The sequence below is a fragment of the Kwoniella dejecticola genome, chromosome 4, assembly GCF_000512565.2.
Source record: "Kwoniella dejecticola CBS 10117 chromosome 4, complete sequence".
NCBI classification, from domain to species: Eukaryota; Fungi; Basidiomycota; class Tremellomycetes; order Tremellales; family Cryptococcaceae; genus Kwoniella; species Kwoniella dejecticola.
The window spans coordinates 1392368-1414283 of NC_089304.1; the positions used below are offsets into that span (position 1 = coordinate 1392368).

A 21916-nucleotide genomic window follows, 5' to 3' on the forward strand; every position below is an offset into this window, starting at 1 on the left:
AGATGACTCCGAAAACAACGTCGATGTCTACCATATGGCAGTCACGCCAATATGCAAGGAGAAGGGTCTTCTTTGCCGCAGCGAAGGACCTCCAAAACTCACTTTGGATGATCAGATTTGATCGTTCTTCCCTCCTTATCCTTATCCTGTGCTTTGTCCTTAGGTTCACTACTAGCGTTTCTCTTTCCTCCTTCCATATCTAGCCCCAAGCTAGAAGTCGGCTGAGAGTCTAGGAGTGAATTCAAGTCTGACGATGTGATTCCGGAGCCATAGCCAGAGACTGATGCCGGATTTGTCGTTGGCGTTAGGCCTGATTTGGCAGCAGAGAAATAACCATGATTTATAGGGTTGATCCGAATATCCGTCCTAATATCATATGGCGAGCTTGCGGTCGAGTGTGGATGAGGTTTACGCATCGAACCGGAAGAAGAGCTTGTCGTCTTCGAAGCAGAATTCGAAAGTGACTGTTGATGTCGCTGATGATGAGAGTCGTGGTCGTGGTCGGGGTCGGGGTCGTGGTCGTGGTGAATTAAAGGATCGTTTTGATTATCGGTTGAAAATGAAAATGGATTCGTACTCCATTCCGAAACGGTATTTACATTTACTGTTTTTGCAGCAGCTGATGTTGATGCTGATGGAGGATTGAAATTATCGGGTGGAGGTGAATTCGAAATCACCGGTGAAATGCTACTGCTATGGTATATACGACTCGATCCTGATGGTGAGAAACGATGCAGTGATGCGTGCGGCGTTTGATGAGATGGTGGTAGTGGTGTCGCCTGAGTCGTTGTCATATCTGTACATGTACCTCTCTTGCCATAGATCTCGCCCTATTCTTGTATTTTGCAAGTTGAATCTTGCTGTCGGGAGAGAAATATCCTCAGACGCAAGTGCAAATTTGAATCCGCTTCGCTGCTTGACTCGTTCCGATATCGGAAGGGTGAATGCTTTTTTAGAGAAGACAATTGATCACTGGAGGACTGTTGAAGTCTTGTTCCCAAATGCAGGTGATGTTTTCTGATGAGTTACAGGACAGGTGACTAATCTGATCTGTGCACTGATTGACTGACTGGCTGACTGATTTGACTTGGCCATGCAACGAAGCGGATCGGCTGTGATCGGTTTTCAACCTTGACTTTTTAGTAAAGTATATATGTAAATTTGTTTTCGAATTTTGCTAGAGCAAGAAGATCAAACTGAAAGTCGGGGAATAGTTCTCCTGTTAAACCTGTGATCGTGTCGTGCCTTCAGGTTGTTCGTTCGTTCAGGAGTAATTTCGTGGGGAAAGAAATACGCTAAGAAGAGATGGAAAAATTCGAAAATCCATAATCCTTCCCTGGTGGTCAGACAGACAAGCAATCTGGAAAGATACAGCTCGACAGGCATTCTGATCAGACCGACATTCGCAAAGGTCCTCGCAATCACGAACCTCAAGTTTCGAACAAACTCAGCGTGGATGGCTGATACTTCGATACACCTGCGTGGTTATGCGTTATGCATTTCATGCCAACAGGGAAAAACTCGAAAAGATGACGTTCAACAGACAACAGACAAGCAGCGGTGTTAGAGAGGCGAAAAGCCGTAGTTTACGGAGGAAGCAGAAGAAGGAGGAGGAAATACGTAGATCCTATTGCTTTCCTTGCTCGAATCACCTCGATAGCTGCTGCTTGAGCGGTGAGACGGGGACATGGGAATAATACCAGAAGCTAGGGTACTGCGACGGTATTGCATCGCATCGGATCAAATGGAAGTGCATGTGGGCCCACGATGACCTGCATACTCGCTCACTCGTACCATCAAATTTTCAATGATCAAATCTTGCTTGGCCTGTTACGGAAAAATAGTAAATAGACCTCGAACTCCTGAGTGATTTCCTCAGGGTTCCCTTACCCTGCCGCGGCCGAAATCAGAAAACCAGATCTGGGACAAATCATCACGGATTTAAGGGATATGCTCATGCAAGTGCAAGAGTAAGAGCAAGTCAGACACCACTCATCAGTGTAATCTCATCCCGTCTCGCTATACATGGCATAAGCCGATCAAGTGATCTGGGGGCTCTCGATGTTTTGATGTTGATCTCATTGACTATTCGGTGTGGGATGTAAAACATGAGTGCACATCAGATGTAAAACATGAGAGCACAGGGAGAATTGAATTGTATAAAGGTTTGAGAAGTACTGCTTGCTCATTGAGCTCGCTGTTGCTGCGTGAATCGAAACGAAAAAGAGCGAGTCATACTGGCCATGAACCACGGGCAATGAGCGATGAACAATGAACGTAACGTTTGGATGATGAGAGTGGAAATGCAGAAAACATATCACATATTTACATGACTGAGCACGAACCGAACCGAACAGTTCTTATAAGTTGGAAAAAATAAGAAACGAGCTGAAGTCACTTAAAGCTGTTGTAAACTCCTCTCCCAATTCCTCTTAATCTCTCACTCCTCTGCTCAATGCGGTCAAATTTCCAACTAATCTCAAATCAGATTGCCGGGAAAGTCTTGCACGCCTTCGAAAATCACTGCTCTGCCTCTCCACTGATAGACCGATCCGTGGCCAGCATTCATCGTTCGTCGTTCATAATTGAACCAGTTGGTTGGTCATCTGATTGGTTGATTGATCGGTGTTCCTTGGGTTATATTGTTCGTAGAATGAGTGGAAAGATTGATGAATGAGAAAAGAGGAAAAGAAATTGAGGAATTGCGTTTATATGTATATCTATGGTTTCTTCCCTCCCTTTTGTTTACGTGGTGGTGTTACAGCAGCTATACGGATGAAGCATGGCGTGATAGTCAGTGTGATGTCCCTGTCCATGAGACTTGAAAGCGGAACGAGTACGAGATCGATAAAGGTTGTATATTTGGTTTGGGGCAAATTGAAGTGGGACCACCCTTCCCAAGAAGGGGGCTCTCAGGTTGACGGAATACGAACACGTATGAAGCGAAAAAGAAATAGATGAATTAAGAGGGGGAAGGCCTTGAAGCGAGACAGCGTCAATCGGAACGCTATCGCATTCAATAGCGCATGTCAAAGGGAAATAACAATGAATGAGGGGTAGAGATAGTAATTTAAACGGACTCAAGAAAGTATGAAATCTCGTTCAATTCAGGTTCAGGTTCAGGATGTTTGTTTGAAAGGAGATCACTGACGCCGTCCGCTGGCACCGTATCCCCCATATTTCGGAGCCTTCTTTTCGGCCGGTTTGAGGATCTGGTTGGCAGGTAATTGGTCAGTCCAGTTCAGTTCCTCATAGGCAATCAAATTAGAAATCAGGGAAGACCATAGCTCACTTGGAATGAACACAGCAAAGTGTCGTCCACGGACATCATCGCACCAGCATTATCGAACTATCGAAAAACCACATGAGCTTTCCATCTCACGAAGGGGTTATTATACCGAGAAACACACCTCTCCACAGTAATTAGGAGCCGAGAATAGAGTGACCAGTTGACGTTTCGCAAAGAACTCATAACCATCTTCCACCACCTGAGGGTATAGCAATCAATGATTAGCCACATCCGTGCGTGTCCTGCGACGTGACACCATGGAAAGCGGACTCACTTGATGTGCTCGACAGATCAGATCCATATCGTGTTTCTGCAGGAATCGCGAAACCACATCCGGACCGAATGTGAATGATACACCTCGATCATTCTCGCTCCAACCTGTGATATCCTTATCGGGATCGGACCACAGTAGATCACAAAGGAGACCTAAGAAGCGTCATATCGAATTCAGCTAGCTGCTCAGGCTGGGAGATGGAAAGGAGAACAATGGCTTACCTGTATCAGGTACATCCGTTGGTCTCATCACTCTTCTAATCTGTTCCATGCTTTGTAGATCGGGACTCTGGAAAGATTCAACACCGGTCAGCTTCAAGCAGTCGCAACTTCGTCGCAACTTCCAAGTGGAAGCCACTGACCAGACCACCGTGCATTGTGAAGATCTTCTCATCGATGATAGCAGCAATTGGTAAACAGTTGAAGCAATCGGTGAACGTCTTCCACAATTTGATGTTATAACGTCGCTTGCCTGCACCAAAGCACCACTCAGTCAGCATAATCCAATTCCACGTGTTCCTTTCTTATCTACAACACGAAGAGCGTGCTATCGAGACGGAGGCAAAGGCAACTCACATTCGTCGTAAAATCCATAAATTCTGTTGATACTGGCACATTCGTGGTTACCTCTCAGGATGAAGAAGTTCTCAGGGTACTTGATTTTGTATGCGAGAAGCAAACAGATAGTCTCGAGTGATTGTTTTCCTCTGTCCACATAATCTCCTAAGAACAAGTAATTTGCTTCGGGAGGGAAACCACCGTATTCGAACAGTCTCAGCAGGTCATAGTATTGTCCATGGATATCACCTGTAAGTCGTGTTTGTTGCGACGTCAGCATTGTAATCCGTAATTGAAACGGGAAGAAGTGAGGAAGCGTGAAATCAGGACATATTACTCACCGCATATCTTGATGGGGGCTTCCAGCTCGAGCAAGATAGGTTGACTGATAAAGATTTCCCTTGCTTTTGTGCAAAGATACTTGATCTCGTATTCTGCTAATTGTACAGCTTTACCCGGTCTGTTTCCTCGTACTACCGCAGCAATTCCATCAGCACATGATCATCCTGAGGCGACTGAAATCAGTCTGACGGGTGCACTCACCCTCCAATAGTCGATCAATAACGGAATCCAAGTCGATCTCGTTTTGTTGTTCGCCCATATTGGTCTATATGGAACGTGGATAGGTGGATGAAGGAAGCAGTCGAAGATTGGAGGGAATGGATGTCTGCTGACAAGATACCAAAGGATGTACGATGTCAGCTTTGTCCTTAGTAGGAATGGGTGCGCGATTCTCCGCGAGACAGATAGATGTAGACGGCTAAAATTCCCGACCTTGGAGTCGAGCTCTCCCAGACCCAGCGCGTTTGCGGAGGGAAGCCCCATGTGCAATGGAAATCTCGTTAAGAGTGACGAAGATTGGGGTACATGGGACTTGATCTTTGTGGACAGATGGAATGAGGACTCACGACTATCCTTTGGACGAAATGAAAATTTGAACCTGTGTATCTATGTTATATCTTTGCTCTTCTCGGTCCTGGATATTCTGGTGCGCGTGCGCTTGACCGATGAGCAGCGGAAATGCGTTGATGAGCAGAAGAACAGTATGACGTGTGTCCCGGAGAAGAAGAAATGATTGGTCAGGTCGGGGTAACGAATGAATAGATGGGAGCTGTGTTGTGGGTATCGACGTTGACGGTATTTGAGAAACGGTATTTAATGGTGGTTTGCCTGTCATATTATGATTGCATCAACATCCTGTTCCTTCTTGTCGATGGCATGGCAGGTTCTCTAATGCATGAAGTTGACTGATGCGGGAGGATGATGACAAGGCTTATTCCCGCGGACTCTTCATCTCCCTCCAATGACTCCAACGATAAATTGTCGATTCTTTCAAGTGGGAAACTTACCTTGCCCTTCGTTGACCCCTACGTGTCCTCTTGGGTTGTATCTGTTGCCTTAGTCTGCGTGGCAGGCAGGAGGATATTGTTGCTCGTATATCAGAGTAAGATTTGATTTGACTCAATGTGCTATGATATAGATGACTTGTGAGATGATTGATGTGGATGAGAGTGACACGCGGTGGTCAGTGGATGGAATGGATGAATTGTGTGTGTATGTATGAAGAACTGCACTACTTGCTTGGGACTGGATTCAATCTAACAACCTAAAAGTGGCACAATACTACTACTACTACGCGGTGGCGGAATTAAATATTGCCTTCATAACGCCGTATATTCCCGTTCACTGGCACGCGTCACTCGTCCCATACAAGCACAAACAGATTGGCTTGGCCTACTGCCTTCTCCTGCATGTCAACACATCTCAGTAGGTAAAGCAGCTGATGCTTCGTACATACATACGTGGTGTAGCTCAAGCGATTGCTGCAAAGGCCCAAAGAGTCGTCTGTGTGGTCATATGTCAAGCTTGAATGATGCCAATGGTCATAGCAAGTCATGCGCAATGCACCGCCCCGCGACATTTTCATTTGTCGCGCGACACAAGCTAACAGGCCGCCGTAGGGCGAAAATCAAGTATTTATATCGATCTAATCTGCTTTGCTGCTATTTCTGATCAAGTGTCCACTTATTGCTGACGCTCAAATTGTCCAAGGTATTTGAATGATGGAGTATGTATATTTAGCGTTGCATACTCGATTCTTTCGTTCAGTCATTCTTTAGACAACTCTCCTCCTCTTCAAAATTCGCGTCGACTAGCTAGTTTTTACAACTTGACTAAATGTAATTGAGATATTTACCATTCTGCTTCCGACTCCATCCCCGTCAATTGCTCTAGAGAGGAACAGGGGGTATATGAGGTACAGTGTTGGTGGTAGTTTGCACAGGGTGAGCAGAAGGCGTCGTGTTGTTATCGACCTAGAACAGTTTGCCGTCTATCAGCATACTCGTATAGCAATTACGGTACAGCGAATGTCGAGAGCCGACACTCACGTCGTTCATAGCCTTCTCAATTTTCTCGCCTACTTTCTGAGCAGCATTGGTCACCTGAGTGATGAAGCCCGGGTGAGTGGGAGAAGCAGTCTTCTCGTCAATGGTATGGGTGATTTGGGTGAAGGTGGACTAGAACCCCAATTTGTCAGCCAAGGATAGGAATACGAGGAATGACCCTTCTGCGCCATTCGAAGAGGACTTACTTGGACGGCGCTCAACCCTTGCTCGAAGATACCCTTGGCTTTCTCGCTTGCCTCGGAGGTGGTGGTGGAAGCATTATCGAGAGTCCGTTCAGCTGTATTGTTTGAAGTTGGGGCTGCGGTAGTGGAAGGAGCGTTACCCTGCATTACCAGTGGAGAAGGAGTCAGCATATCTCTTCTGGTCCACATCCCGAGGAAATAAGCTGGATATCATCAAGTGATTACTCTCGCTCACCTCAATCTTATCGATGATCTCCTTGGTCTTAGCCTCGATTTTGTCGGTGTAAGGCTTGGTAGCTTCTTGGGCTTTATGCACGTAAGGCTCGACTTTCTCGAGGTACTATATCGGATATTTGTTCATGCCGCGTCAGCACTCATTCCAGATATCGATATGCCTGGGCCGCTATCTGGCTAGAGAAGCACAACTCACAGGCTTAGCTAACGCTTGAGCTTTGTCCAGGATAGTAGGCTCAGCAATTGGGTCAAGAGCCTTTGCTGGTTCGGCAGTGATGGCCTCGGCAGGAGTAACGGGTTTAGGTAAGACCTCTCCACCCAGAACAGGTGCCCCGGGAACCTCAGCTGGTGGGGCTGAAGCAGCAGCAGCAGCGGAAGTCGAAGTTGAGGGGACTGATGGTTGAGCAACGGCTGAAGAGCCTGGTACGTGAGGTGCTGGGATATCTACTGACATGTTGATTATAGAGCTCTACCTTTCAGAATTATGGGTTTGTATCGGTGTATATTATGGGTACGAGTAGTGGGTTTAGAAGCAGGAAGAACGAAAAGATCTGCATCCCTCCATCCTCATTACTTCTCACGAGCGGATGTTACCTTCCGGAGTACCGACCATTGGACAAATAATGATAAGTGGCGCAAATCATTTTGTGACGTCATGTATATTAATTTTAGTGTAAAGCACAGTCCTGCAATTAAGGGTTTACGGGTAGATCAGATAAATGAGCTCCTGGCCCCAGCAGATGCATGCAGGTCATGGAAGGCTAAGGCGATAACGATGAGTGCCTGGGGAAGTGGAGAGATCCACAGTCCTGTAACATGTAGACGTGAACTCCGTGTGCTGAGTCGGAAGCATATTCCCCAGATGGTAAGCCTACTGTCGTTCACACGATTGGCGACCTGGAAACCTCTACTACATACATCGGCATCGGACCTCCGAGGTGATCCTACGCCTCTATAAAATCGAAATTATGAGATTGAAAGAGATGTCGCTGCCGCGGTCGAATGGATCAGCGTTGAATGAACGCGGTTCGATATATCGAAGGACGCACCCAAGGAATCTGTTGAACACATCGCGGGTCTCAAGTATCGGACTAACACTACCTTCAACTTGTAAGGAACAAGGAAATATGAATACAGTGCTCAAGACATACATATCAATACGCGGTAATTTTGTTCCTCTGGGCAAGTCACCTATCGAGCAACAGTCGACTACTTGACTGACAACGACTGACCCTCCTCTGTCCGATGACGACGGACGAGAATATCAAAGCTGAGGATACATGTTCGGACCTTGACTCGTCTTGACTACAGTGAATGATATCTCAAAATGGGAATGAAGTCAACATCTGATGTTGATGCACCCTACCAATTCCGAGCACCCATCTTGACATTTGCCATCTGATACATGTCGACTGTGACCTCTTAGATGTCAAGAAAGGCCCCCAACCCTGTCTGTAACGATGACAACCTCGCGAACAAGGCGCATCATGATAGACGAAGCACTATCACTTCCGCCCAGTCACACTCCCACCCCAATCACCGAGATAACCCAATCGCATCTTCACCCCTTCCTCCGGACACTGACATCAACAACGACACTGGTCCGTCCAACGAGGTCCATCCTTCAACAGAGGAGACGGCCGCGACCGAGTTGAAATTGACACAGCAGGTACTCATCACGATCACCGTGACCCTCACCACGATCCTCACGTCTAGCAGTGGTCAGATCCTCAACATCGCTTTGCCTACCATCCAAGAAGAGCTAGAAGTGTCTGAAAGTAATCTGCAATGGATCATCTCGTCCTATAACCTGTCTTGCGGGTGGTGAGTGCAGCTTTGCGAGGCGTGTTGTCCGTCTCGTCTCGTCTCATTTCGACTCAGGTCCGCTCTCTCGTAATGCTTCTGATGAGATTGATGAAAGGAAGACATGATTTAGCTGATTCTCTTGTTTCACAATCAGCTTATTGCTTCTCAGCGGCCGAATCGCCGATATCTACGGAAGGAAGCGAGTGATGTTACTTGGAATGGCTATCTTCACTATTTTCAGCTTAGCCGGAGGATTTATGCAGAATGCAGAAGGTTTGATTGTCAGTAGAGCATTAGCTGGATGTGGAGTCGCCATGTCGTAAGTCCCTCCAATAGCACGATTTGCTGCCTCTACCTACACATATCAAGATACTATATTTCCTGGGGGTTACGAAGACTCGAATTCAATTCACGCAGATGCTGACTGACCAGTTGTACTCACGCTACTTAGAACCCCAAGTACAACTGGAATTATAGCGGACTTGTTCACGGACAAAGCCAGATCAAGGGTATTCGCCTGTTTCTCAGCTGGATTCTCCCTCGGGGGTATCTTAGGCTTGGTCATTGGTGGTCTGTTCGTCTCTTATGTCAAGTGAGTCAAAGTAAACATCAACGCTTGCGAGTGATGTATAGACAAATACTGAACAACCAAGATGTACAGGTACACCTGGCGATCAGCCTTGTTCTTTGTAGCTGGGATAGGTATCCTTAGCACCATTTCAGTCATCGTTGTCATACCCTCTGACAAGTCGCACACCGAGGACAGTCAGGTAGATTGGCCAGGTGCAGCTTTGATCACTATTGGTTTGGTATTGTTTCTATTCGCTATCAGTGATGCTCAGAGTGCGCCGAACGGTTGGCGAACAAGCTGTAAGTTGCTGCTACATTGGGCTGATTACTCGTCACAGGAGGACAGGCTCAGGATCTCTAAAATTGACGAGGTGACCAGCTCACGAGCTCACGAGCTGATACGTACTTCTGGCTTCCCCACAATGTAGACATCATCGCCCTCCTGGTTGTAGGCATCGTGCTCACCACCGCTTTCTTCTTTTGGGAACACCACGTCGCCACCAGAACAGAACACCTGCCTCTGATGCGACTGGCTCTGTGGACCAGGGCGAACGGTAAGCTGGCTGCACTGTATTTTACCAGTTTCATGATTATCATGGGATTCTTCGTGAGTCTTAGTCGGATCACTCATGCTCTTCTCACAAGCTCATCAAGTCCGTTTTGCTCAGCCTGCATTGTACAATGCTACCCTGTTCTTTCAAGAAGTTCAGCAGGTCGGTCCGGTGGGCACGATGCTCAGGTTCATACCGATCGAAGTATCAGGTATCATCGCTTCGATCTTGATAGTCCTACTCATACACAGAGTTCCGGCCTATTGGCTTATAATATTCGGTCTACTGGCTTGTGGGTGAGTTAGCCCCCTGTTGTGAGAGTCACATATCACACACCGTCTGGTTAAGCTTATGTTGCCACGAGCTAAATTGAGCTGAATACGGATCTTGCTGACCCGACATTCAAGATTCGGAAATATGTGTTTTGCGCTTTCGGACGGAGAGACGAGTTACTGGAAATTACCTTTTCATGGAATGTGGCTCGTCGTCTTCGGCGTGGATCTGTGAGTTCCGTGGTTTATAACCCTTTCCAACTTGCCGATTGTGCCGTGATAAGTATTTTGATTGTATCATGTGTCAAATAGCCAAAAAGCTGACTTCCAGATTGCCTCGAAAAATCCAGCTTCCTACCTACAGGCCTGATCTTCGTATCCGCTTACTCACTTCCAGACGAATACAGCGTCGCCAGTGGTCTTTTCTCGACTATCCAGAGACTAGGAGCATCAGTTGGCCTGGCATTGAGCTCCATCATCTCCTATTCTCAGTACAAGCATGAGATCGCTCTCTCCGATTCTATCAAGATACCCGAGACGCAAGCGTACTTGACTGGACTGCAGGCTTCCTTCTGGCTGAGTGCAGGTGGGTGTTGGTTCGGCGCTTTGATCGCTTGGGTAGCTTTGAGGGGCTTGGGTGTAGTGGGAAAGGATGAGAACGATAGGCAGAGGGAAATGACAGAGCAAGCGACCGGTGATCCAGATATGGGACCCGGAGCTGGGAATGGTGAAGAAAAGCAACATAATGGGAAGGACCTGATGCGAAGACAGACTCATGTCGATATGGCTGGCGAGAAGAGGTCGGAACAGGTAGTGTAGTATCGTCAATCTGTAGACTGGTCCATCTTCCTTTGCATTCAACGGGAGGGTACGTGGCTTGCTACTACGGGGTCATAGTGCTATGCAATCGTAAGCCGTCAATAAGAGGAATTGCGAAGCGATGCATGGACGATAGTTGTCGATCCATCGGTCCTTAGTATATAATCCGTTCAGATATCTGGAATGTGATATCTAGCCAATGGTGAGATGCTTCTTTACGATTTCCAGCTATCAAACAAGACCGGTCGTCCCATAAGGCACCCTAATAGCCCTGAAGCAAATCTTATGGAAATTCCCTCGCAGTAGCCAGACTACATGTCTGGGGCAGCCGCCAATGCGCTCGCTTCAATTACACCTTCTCCAAACGGATCACTTCTTCTCATTCTCCTTGACTCCAACAAGCGCTGCGTGTGTCTTCAGCAATAATGCTCCTTCCAAGGAGTACTTCCCGCTAGCTTTCGCCATATAGGGGTTATGATCCGGTAGTTTGCCTGTCGGGGAAACATCAGCTTTGTACACAACCTGGACCGGCCGATGGGAAGGTCGATGACTCACCGGCCATCACGACCTCAAGATGGAATTTAGCCTGTTCATGGTCGCCCCTCCTAGCATATAGTCTACCTAGTTCATAGTAGCAATGGAACAGTATATAGTGATCGAACTGGGCAGGAAACGCGCAAATCAGCTCATTTGTACCCAGAAATGGAGGAGGCCAGTGAACGAAGTGATGCCAGGAAGGGTAGATTAGAGCTATGTTTCGCGGAAGAGCTCACCTCAACATCCGGCCCATGCCGGATCACAGCCTGCAGATCCTTTTCAGCACCCTTGTCCAACTCATCGTCTGATGGATCGGAGGGCGACTTCTCAGTCGCCTCAGGTGCGGCGTCCTTTGGCTATCAGAAGGAGGCCCACATCAGCCTCAACCGCGACATTTCACTATCACCTATGCCAACACACCTGATATCGCGAGATGAATTGACACATCCCTCGGAGGAAATGACCCAGGCAATAATCTGAAACGGAACACCGATTTATCAATTACTTGTAAAATGGCCCCAATGAATATTGCACGAACCATCCCAATATTCATGCCCGTTCCCGTAATTCTCCGGCTCAACACTATCGAGACCTTGCAGAGCTTTGTCAATTCTAGGTAACCATTGGCCGAGCAAGCTACGTCGGGGCGTATTTGACAAAGATCCAAAGACATATGCCAGTTCCATTGCAGGCAAGAAAAGTTTCTGTCCTTGCGAATGGAATTTACGTGCTTTTCGAGACACAAGTTTCTGAGCACACAATCCAGTCAGCCGAAATCTCGAAAAGCTGTGAATAATTGCCAAGAGTGCTGTCGCACACAGGTGACAAGGTGACTCATTGACAGAAGAATGCGGAACAGGGGATCAGGCAGATCAGACGCAAGTTAATCTAACTCACTTCGATGGGCAAGGATTTTCCAGCTATCTTCTTAGTCAATTTCGGTATTTGTTGCATGAACTTCTCAGCTTCTTTCAGCTTGACTGTTGCATCTCCACCCTCCTCCTGTGCAAGCTGAACAAGACTTGCAGCCGCCGCGCTACCAAGGAGCATCAGCAAAAGACACGGGAATATCGGGCACACAAGCCATGCAGGTGATAGGAGTTGACGTTTGAATCAGAAGGAGTCACTTACTAGGTATATGTCGCTCGACTCCAATTGGACTCCTCTTTCAGTATACTGAAACAATCCAATGCTCCTTTCCAGTTGCAGAGCATCATGAAATTACAAGCATAGTCCCACTAATTCATCATGTATTGCAATTAGCTTCATTTTCATTTCTCCTTCAGATGCCCAGGTGTTTTGACGTACGAGGCACATGTGCTGTAGTTGGATATACTCCAAATTCGAGTCGAGAGCCTTTTGCAACGATCCTAGCTCATGGTACCAGGTCAGCGAGTCACAGATCTTGCCACGACCTAGCCTTTTCTAGCGGACTTACGATTGGCATTCTCGGGTTGACATTGAGCGGTGTATGATCGAGCCTGGAAATACAAGAAGAATATACCTTTGGACAAAGAAGCCTAGTGGTCAGCTTCTGAGTGGACGGAGGACAGGAGAAATAAGATGTACCGTCTGGATACCTTCTCAAGTTGTAAGCTAAGATATTCTTGGCCATCGGAACATCGATACCAGTGACCGGCCTATACGTTCATTGTGCTGATCAGCGATCTACCCATTCGCCTGGATTAACAGGGACTCACATCAAGGTGGAAATGACTAGATGGAATGTCAACAGAATCAGGTCGCAGACCGGTCTTCGCAAACCCTCATTATTCTCGTCAAAGTCTGGCTTCTCCTCTCCCCTATGCCAGCCTCCAGCAGAATATAGGGTCAACAGAGCTTGATCCTTGTCTCCTCCGTAGCCCAACAAAGAGGCAATCTATGCCCCAACCATCTCGCGTTCATCAGCTTTACATGAGGCAATCTTTTACTCGTCACTCACCTTCATCACCTTGGCTGGCAGAAGGGACAGCATCAGAGAGCTAGTTCCTGCGCCCAGCACGACACCCTATGGGATCGTGCAAGACCACGTTAGCTCGTTAGCTGATCGTTTCCGCATGCAGGGTGGAGGGGATTGGACTTACCGATCTGAAATCGGTATCTATGCTATCGTCATATCCATTCTTATCCGCGTCTTCCAGGTACTGCTGTAAGATATGATATATTCCATGGGCAGCACGCATATTCAGTCTGTAATGCGCTGCGTCAGGTCCTCATGCCATGGAGATCACAGCCATATCCTGCAATCATGGGCTTGTGTTCACTCACGCTTCTCTGATCAAGCCCAACCAATCTCCGCCACTGACTATGGCCAGCAAAGCTTTTGTCAGACTAGTCTCGGCATATACCAGCTCGGCATGTCTTTCCAAGACCGTCATGGACTTGACTCTGGCTACTCCAGCCCCAGCTTTGACGAATCTCGAGACCAGTGAGTCCGTGGGTTTCCGCAATGCCGACGCGGTGACCGAGGTCCCTTTACATATCTCAAGTGCGTTGGTCAAGTCGATTGAATCGAATGTCATCATTCCCTAAACGAGTCAGACGTTATCTATCATCAGCTTTCACGAAATACATGTTAAGCGATCATAGGCAATTTAGTCTGCGTTTGAGTGAAACGTTTGAGCCAGACGCACTTTTAGAGCCTCGATGATACCTTGAGCTGACTGTATATACAGGTGTTGACCTTGATCCTCTTTCTTCTCCAGATACACTTCCGCTTCTCGCATGCGACTAGTCAGGAATAAGCTCAGTGCTTCCCGGGTCACATCGATGTCGGTCGCCAAGGCTTTCTCCTGGTCGACGGCTAGCGCTCCAGCCTTTGTAGCGTGAATCTGACCTTTTCTGCTAACTTTGGTCTCTTGCACAGTAGGCGTCGATCTTTTGATTGTCGAAGGTCCCGTACCTGCGACATCTTTTTCCTGTGACACAACTGTCCCTTTCTCGACCGTCTTAGCATCTGCCAGCGATTGACCTTGAGTCGCTGATCCATTTTGTATACCGCTACCAGTAGCAACGGCTGCCGCTGCCGCTGAGGTGGACGGAGACGCATTGTATGGAGGGGGTTGTGCGGTATCTTTCTTGAGCTCTTCTTCCTCTTCATCGCCTTCTTCTACCTCGCTCAACCCCTCTGAAGGGGTCAAGAAGGCGTCTTCATCCTCACTTTCCGAATCCGATTCCAGTCCTACCTTCTCTAGATCCCATTGTGAGTATAAACTGCTTCTGCGTATCCTTTTCTCCGTGGGCGGCTGCTCTTTTAACGACGATGAGGGACTGGACCCTGCCGCACTAACAGGTTGTATCGGCGGACCAGCAGTAGTTTTGAGGGAAGTCGTGGGCGAATTACCCGATTCAGGTGAGTTGGACAACGGTATTTCGTCTGTTCCTAATCTCAAGTTGTTCATACCATCCTTCAGATCGGAAGGCGGCACGCCTTTACCATTGAGCTGCTTTCTCGGTACGCCAGTACTGACAGAGCTCGTAGGCGTGGATGCGCCCGATGTGGAGGTAGAGACATTAAGGTTGGACGAAGGACGAGCCGATGTATTTGGTGAAGACTCTCGATCGCGGTCGGAAGCCATTGATGACAGGGAAGTCGAAGAAGAGAAGAGTGACGATAGTCGTTTCCGCGTACTACCGTCAGATCTCGGAGTTCAGCAGGAGGTTGTCAAGCTATTTTTGGGATATCGACTCACCTATGCTTTTTCTTGACTTTGCCATTATCCCCATTGTCGTTCATTGAGCTCGCCTCGCTCACACTTCTAGATCTCGGTGGTCGATCCGCCCGGGCGGAAGGTACACGAGGAGAAGCCTCATCGTTCAACCCTTTCTTCCTCGACAGAGATGCTTTGCGCAGGAAGCCCGACATCGCCGATGCTGGAGGCTGACTGACGGCCGTGATCCTGTGTTGCCAAAGAAGCACTTGTTGACCTTGCTTCGTGAAGGTCTATTCTGTTTGGCTTCCAAGATCGACTACGGCGATGAGAAGGTATCCAAGATGAACTGATATCAAGTGATGACCGCAAGTCTGCATATGCTGAACGATGATGACGACGATGAGATGGAGGGTGGAATAGGTATATCTTACGTTCACATGGATTGCAGCGTTATTATGATTATTATCGTTAGACGAGTATGCCCGAGCTCCCCTTCAAGGTTCTAGGTTCGAAGCAATGACGATGTCCGTGCGCAACACGTGAGAAGTAAACACGAAGTCGCGTAGCACCGTGGAAAAGTATTTTTTACAGAGCTGGCCGAATTCACCGGCGGAGGGTGAGATAGTGCGGGGTAGCTTTCGATCGATCAAGGTTGTTGTTGTCGTTGCATCATCCTCGTTCTGCTATATACAAGATAGACAGATCAGACAAAAGGATCACAACTCATAATGGGAAAGACAATCGTAGTGACAGGTATATATCCAGCCATCTATCTCAAGGGAGCTCGTCGCTGATTAACGTGTTATGCAATGCACAGGCGCCTCAGGCTTGCTCGGCCGAGCGGTTGTTCACCACTTCCAAGATGCCGGCGACGAAGGTATGTTTACTCCTTCAAGATGGAAATGGCTGAGGAGGTTGATGGAGGGAACTCGTCGTTGACCTGATGCCTTGTGCCCAGTCATAAAGCTTGCGAATAGCCGAGCGAAGAAAGACCCAACCTACACTAAACTCGATCTTATGGACGTGGAGGCGGTCAATGGATTTTTCGGAACTCAAGCCCAAATAGATGGTGAGTTATCCTTTGTAAGATCCAGTGCTTTGAGTTGAAGCAAGAAGACTGACTGACTAGCTCATTATAGTGGTCGTACATTGTATGTCAGCTGTCCACTACTATTTTGCCGATTCATTTAAGCTGATATATATCAATCACAGGCGCAGCGGAAAGGCGGCCTGATGTAGCTGAAGCGGTGAGTTCTCATGATGCATATTAATCTATCAATCATAGCGCACTGACATGATCGCTATAACAGGACCCAGAGAAAGCAGCGAAGGTCAGTTCAGAACTGCCTGAATTGGTTCCTCAGAAGTTGACAGCCTTGCTCAGATCAACGCAGATGTCCCAGCACATTTAGCCGCTTTAGCGAATCAACGGAAATTCCTTTTAATTTACATCTCAACGGACTATGTCTTCAACGGCAAGAAGTAAGCTCTGACTATGTCTTACAGCTTACAGCTGATCAGAACAAGGCTGATTAATCGTCAATCTTGTAGGCCACCTTATGAAGTTGGAGATCAGCCTGATCCTTTGCAGATGTACGGTCGACAGAAGCTCGAGGGTGAAAAGGCTGTTTTGGCCGAAAGGGAAAAAGGAGCAAGTGTTACTGTTTTGAGAGTCCCTATCTTGTGAGCTATTCGAGTCAATGAGGAATTTAGCAGGTGCATATGAAGATTCACTGACGAGTGCGCCACGCAGATACGGTTCAACGGAGTACAATGCGGAATCGGCTGTCAATATTCTGAGAGACGGTAGGTTGTAGGCAGCTCATCCACTATGGTCAGAGGCTTCAGCTCACGTCGTGAACGATCCTTCCCTCCTCCTGGATGCAGTCGTCCAAGATCAATCAGGGAAGCAGTACAAGATGGACGCATATCAAGTGCGATTCCCTACGAACGTAGAAGATGTTGGAAGAGTATTATACGACCTTTCTCGTGAGTGTTCTATGCACTCAATGCTGCTTCATAACGCAAAAAGCATGTTCTGCTTGAGCTCATGGCTCGTATGACTGACTACATCTGCACCGTCATAGATTTGGATAAGCCTCTACCACCAGTCCTGCATTACGCGACCCCTTCTCCGGCTTTGACAAAATACGATATGACAGTAATAATCGCCAAACACCTAAACCTCCCCATCGAACATGTCATCCAAGACACTAATAAACCGGGTCCTGACGCGACTCCCCGACCTGAGAATACGCAATTATCAACGATTGCGCTCAGGGACCTAGGTGTAGATGTGGGAGAGAAGAAGAGCTTCGATGAATGGTGGAGAGATTATATCGCCCAGAGCAAGTAGATAACCCGGATTATGGGAATATATGAATAAGAGATACAGTAAAATGACATACTGTACTGAACCGCGTTATATTTGGAGGAAATCAGTGCACACCTGGTTCATCGGGGTCTACGAATGGAGGTGGATTAGGAGGGGGGAGACCGTGTCCCGGTCTATGAGGGGGTAATTGCATTGGCAATGTTTGCTGTTAACGTCTTATCGTTGAAGCTGACGTTGTTGGCGACCTTGGCGCTGACACTGATGTTGAGGCTGTTTCGCGAATACAAGTACGCTGTGTCAGTCTCAACCATTTGCACGCAGACATACGTACTTCAAGGCTGAACACTAATATAGGAAACTCACGTCCAAATCTGCGTGGCGAACACGGAGTTGTGGTAGCGTTTTGTTGTGCTGTGGCGTGTCCTTGGGGGGTTACGAGCCAATGCGGACGGGAGTATTATGATAAGGATAAGTATAAGGATGATAAGGATGCAAAATATCAATCTTATACTGACGAAGTATACCAATTTTGCCACTGATTTCTGATCACTAGCTTCTCGTCACATCGACTCTCAGACTGGAATTCTGTTGCGAGCCGAGCGATACGACAAAGGTAAGCAACACACAACAAGCGATAATCAAAAGAGCGACTCGGCAAGCTCGTCATCGTAAAACTGTTCGTCATCGTCATTGTCATTGTCAGTGTCGTACGCGTTTGGACTGAGCTCGAACGGACATCAAAGGAGTTCCTTCGATGTGTCCTAGACTCACCACTAAATCGACAAAATCAACAACTTAGCCCAAATACAGTACTCGCAGACATCAGAAGACGTCTTGTCTGATCATCCTTATTACCCAATTTTCACCCGATCAAATCAGATTCACAACACAAAACCAATATTCCCCAATCACGGCTACAAACACAACATCACGTCTTGCTCTCACACAACCACAACCACAACAGACCATACAACGCTGTTGCCCTCCCTCCTCATTCACACCAGTACACCGGTACACCAGTAGTACGGCAAGACAAGGAAACAGAACGACATCTTCATCATCATCATAATGAGACAGCCCGGAGAATCACCGCCTTTCGTGGAACCTACAATCCCATCTTTTCCAAGACCTGTACCGGGTGATCTACCCAACAAGCCTCAGTGGTAGAAGGTTGACACGTCCAAAGACACCTCGGACTTTTCGTCCGAGCCAAGATACGATGACTACTGCTTACCATCTTATGTGAAATCTACATAGTCTTGCCGAGCGGAGAAGGCGTTTGAAGGCGGGACGGGGCCATGATGTGTACAAGTGTTTCGTTAATCTAGCATGCATTATTTCATATGCTTATTGAGTGTGCTTCATGCGTTATATCAATACGAGTACATGATACCTAGAACATTTCCATATTATACTTTTATTGCCTACATATCCCAATTATGAATTGGCAACCACTGCAGTACCGTTGGATCTGAGTATTTTTCAGGGTCCCGCTCGATCCCTGTCCTTGGTAGGTGTATGACCTCGCTCAGTCAATTCCATACTATTCGTGTGAGACTGAGACTGAGAAAGAGACTCAGACTCAACTCTCTCTCGGTGATTGCCTCTGTCGTTATGTTCATCTTTCCCCTTCTTCTCATTGTCCGCTTTCCCATCATTCTGCTTTATATTCCCTAAAATCCCCAGTCCATTCAACGCCACCAGCCCTACCAGCAGACCAAGCCACGCTACAGCGGCACTAAGCCAAAAAGCAGCTTTGAGTCCCTTCAAATAACTCTCATCCGCACTATCGCCCTGTCCATCGTTATACGATTTAGTCTTGATTGATTCGAAGATCACAGAAGTTATAGCTAATCCCATGGACCCGCCGAGTCGTAATAAGGTTTGGAATAACGCTCCTGCGACTGAATGTTCATCAGGTAACGAAAGCAATGAAACGAAGATCAAGCCTGGTGCAAAGACACTGCGGCTCAGTCGAACATCAGCATATCATTCCACGATAAGGTGTCCTCCATTTGCAAGGGCCAGAATGGCGCACGGGGAGAGGGCAACGGAAAATGGGAAATGAATAACGCACAAATCTGCCCCGGCTGAAGATAACCACATTCCATGGAATGGCAAAACCCAGTAATTCGTGGTCTTGTCCGATAAGGCGAAACACATATTTCCGAGGCTGTTGTCGGCAGGACAAGTGGGCGTCAGTCATTTGAGTGTCGCTTGTCATTGGTCGAGTTGCGGAAAAACCCCAGAGGCTACGCCACTCACCCGACTGAGAGAAGACCGGTGCACACGATCCACTGAGCAGGTATACGATGGATCAAAAGGCCAACTAGGACATTACAGACTAGGCCTCCAACTTCAGACGGCAAGAATCGGAGCATCGCACCAATCGGTCCAGTCATTTGAACTTCCTGGAAAAACAGGGTTCCATAATACAGGATTGACTGTTGCAACGCAACGACTTATAATCAGCTGTGTGCCTGCCGCTCAATGATGAGTATACCGGAGTTAAGGGAGACAGACCTACGCAGAATGACAGCCAAGCTGCAAAGCCTATAAAGTAGACAGCTGACAATCTCCCATTGGATCTTGTCCAGAGTTGTAATCTCATTAAAGGAGGTTTATTGCCTTTGTCGATCACCCGTTTCTCCCAGAGGAAGAAGCCGACAAGTAGAAGTATCCCCAGTATGATGAAAACGATGATATCTATCACATGAATATCGTTTTGTCAGTTGCTTAATTTTCATGAAGACGAACGAGCTGATCTTTTAGCTTAGCTGTGGAGACGAGGTTTGAAGCTTACAACTTGTTTTCCAGCCATACGGAGCAGATTGTCCAGCACTAATTACATACTGAATAAGCACGAGACCAGAAGTGACTAGCATCGCCCCTGGCCAATCTAGACTTTTGTCCTCCGTATGCGACCCGTCCCACGGTATGACGAGGTATGCCGCGATGGCAGCTGCGAATCCCAGCCCTGACAAGAACCACAATGCGGATCGCCAAGTGTGTCTGATCAACGTCATATCACAGCATATCAGTATCAGTATCAGATCAATTCCCCAGTCGTGTCGAAGGTTGCACATGAGGCAGTACACTGTCGGACATTAATTGATGGCTTTGAGAAAGGGAAAATGGAGGTTGGAAAGTCGAATCAAATATTACTCACTTGACGAAAGATACGAATATACCGCCAATGATCAAGCCCAGCGCACCGCCAACAGCCGCACCTGCTCCATAACATGCGAATGCGATTTGCCTTGCTCTGCCCGTGTAAGTGTGCGCTATAATCCCGGTTGCGCTTGGCATCCTGAACCTCATCAGTAGATACATTAGCACACATAAACAACATCGCAGTGACATGATGGTGGGAGGGCCGTAACGCGGATTCCCCTTGATTGAGTTGAGACGATTCGAATCTGGCTGAAGATAATTAGCGCTATGCCCGACTCACGCCATAGCAGCACCCAGACCCGTCATTGCTCTAGAAATCACCAGCCCCACTCCATCCTGCATGAATCCACCCAGCAGACTCCAAAGGGCGAACCAGAACATGCCTATGAGAAGCAGCAACTTGCGTCCGTATACGTCTGCCAGTCTACCACTGATCAACAGCAGACTAGAGTAGACCGTCATGTCAAGTCGATTCATCAGCCGTCGCGGGAAGAAGGGAGGGAAGACAATGGACGGGATGGCATCCGTAGAGCTCGATGGTGGGAACGAGTCGTCGAATTTGAATCAAGGATGCGGACCAACTCACCATCCATTGGTAAGCTGATAGGCACTACTGATCCACTGCAAATCAACATCCCTCATCCCCAGGTCTTTCTGGATAGCAGGTAATCCGATGTTGAGAGCTTGAGCTCCGGAAGCGGACATGAGAGTCAACAGCATCAACGTGATAGCGATGACCACTTGTCTGGCTTTGCTCAGTTCCGGCACACTCGGTGGGGGCGTATCATTCGCATCGATGGGCAAGGGAAGGGACGGGGAGTGGCATCTTGAAGTCGTCTTTCCTATAGGTGAATCTTCAACTTCATATTGTCCTACTGGTGACTCCCGCCGAGCTGGCGTAGAACCGTGCGGCGTAGAAGCAGGTATGAATGCTATATCTTCATCCTGACTCTGGGTGTAATCGCCTGTTGATGAGTTGCGCAGATGGGCAGAAGAGCGTATGCTCATCTGATGGACTGCGAAACAATCGTTCTGCGAGAGAAGAGTGTAACAATTGGTCGATCGAGACGAAAACGAAGTCGGATTTGACCGAAAGGTGCTCTGGTTTCAAACTTTTTTTCCGTCTGCCGAAGGGGTCGAGGTGACAGTCTGAAACGATTCAAGTCCTTGGGCAGTGGAAACACGCGAGAAAGAGTGGGTAACTCGATCAGATTTGATGGGGATGCGCAAATTGTACAGAAGACCAGACGTATGT

General features: G+C 47.7%; 7 protein-coding genes across 7 annotated transcripts; 2 read left to right on the forward strand and 5 right to left on the reverse strand.

The window, feature by feature from the left end:
• Positions 1 to 98: 98 nt before the first annotated feature.
• On the reverse strand, positions 99 to 794 carry I303_103785 (uncharacterized protein; the record flags this gene model as incomplete). The annotated part of the gene is made up of 1 exon (XM_018407119.1): positions 99 to 794. The coding sequence occupies one exon, from the start codon at positions 792 to 794 to the stop codon at positions 99 to 101; it is 696 nt and encodes a 231-aa protein (XP_018263927.1).
• A 2349-nt stretch (positions 795 to 3143) lies between these two features.
• I303_103786 (serine/threonine-protein phosphatase PP1) lies at positions 3144 to 4721 on the reverse strand (the record flags this gene model as incomplete). The annotated part of the gene is made up of 9 exons (XM_018407120.1): positions 3144 to 3212; positions 3293 to 3349; positions 3411 to 3488; positions 3564 to 3715; positions 3785 to 3851; positions 3925 to 4034; positions 4139 to 4369; positions 4462 to 4593; positions 4664 to 4721. The coding sequence occupies 9 exons, from the start codon at positions 4719 to 4721 to the stop codon at positions 3144 to 3146; spliced, it is 954 nt and encodes a 317-aa protein (XP_018263928.1).
• Positions 4722 to 6351: 1630 nt separating this feature from the next.
• Positions 6352 to 7398, reverse strand: I303_103787 (uncharacterized protein; the record flags this gene model as incomplete). The annotated part of the gene is made up of 5 exons (XM_018407121.1): positions 6352 to 6435; positions 6511 to 6639; positions 6714 to 6851; positions 6946 to 7050; positions 7141 to 7398. 5 exons carry the CDS (start codon positions 7396 to 7398, stop codon positions 6352 to 6354), a joined length of 714 nt encoding a protein of 237 aa, XP_018263929.1.
• Positions 7399 to 8370: 972 nt separating this feature from the next.
• On the forward strand, positions 8371 to 10962 carry I303_103788 (uncharacterized protein; the record flags this gene model as incomplete). Its single annotated transcript, XM_018407122.1, has 8 exons — positions 8371 to 8768; positions 8905 to 9069; positions 9202 to 9342; positions 9412 to 9620; positions 9749 to 9927; positions 9989 to 10167; positions 10279 to 10374; positions 10494 to 10962. The coding sequence occupies 8 exons, from the start codon at positions 8371 to 8373 to the stop codon at positions 10960 to 10962; spliced, it is 1836 nt and encodes a 611-aa protein (XP_018263930.1).
• Positions 10963 to 11331: 369 nt separating this feature from the next.
• Positions 11332 to 15364, reverse strand: I303_103789 (uncharacterized protein; the record flags this gene model as incomplete). Its single annotated transcript, XM_018407123.1, has 16 exons — positions 11332 to 11453; positions 11518 to 11623; positions 11736 to 11855; positions 11920 to 11975; positions 12038 to 12248; positions 12397 to 12535; positions 12631 to 12737; positions 12808 to 12869; positions 12938 to 13003; positions 13069 to 13139; positions 13200 to 13378; positions 13442 to 13507; positions 13584 to 13689; positions 13768 to 14027; positions 14133 to 15129; positions 15192 to 15364. The coding sequence occupies 16 exons, from the start codon at positions 15362 to 15364 to the stop codon at positions 11332 to 11334; spliced, it is 2841 nt and encodes a 946-aa protein (XP_018263931.1).
• Positions 15365 to 15880: 516 nt separating this feature from the next.
• I303_103790 (dTDP-4-dehydrorhamnose reductase) lies at positions 15881 to 17508 on the forward strand (the record flags this gene model as incomplete). Its single annotated transcript, XM_065968842.1, has 10 exons — positions 15881 to 15905; positions 15970 to 16029; positions 16111 to 16221; positions 16365 to 16399; positions 16463 to 16483; positions 16537 to 16634; positions 16704 to 16835; positions 16906 to 16958; positions 17040 to 17141; positions 17240 to 17508. The coding sequence occupies 10 exons, from the start codon at positions 15881 to 15883 to the stop codon at positions 17506 to 17508; spliced, it is 906 nt and encodes a 301-aa protein (XP_065824914.1).
• A 1461-nt stretch (positions 17509 to 18969) lies between these two features.
• On the reverse strand, positions 18970 to 21669 carry I303_103791 (uncharacterized protein; the record flags this gene model as incomplete). Its single annotated transcript, XM_018407125.1, has 8 exons — positions 18970 to 19450; positions 19565 to 19660; positions 19753 to 19931; positions 20015 to 20193; positions 20291 to 20499; positions 20657 to 20797; positions 20942 to 21106; positions 21248 to 21669. 8 exons carry the CDS (start codon positions 21667 to 21669, stop codon positions 18970 to 18972), a joined length of 1872 nt encoding a protein of 623 aa, XP_018263933.1.
• Positions 21670 to 21916: the final 247 nt, after the last annotated feature.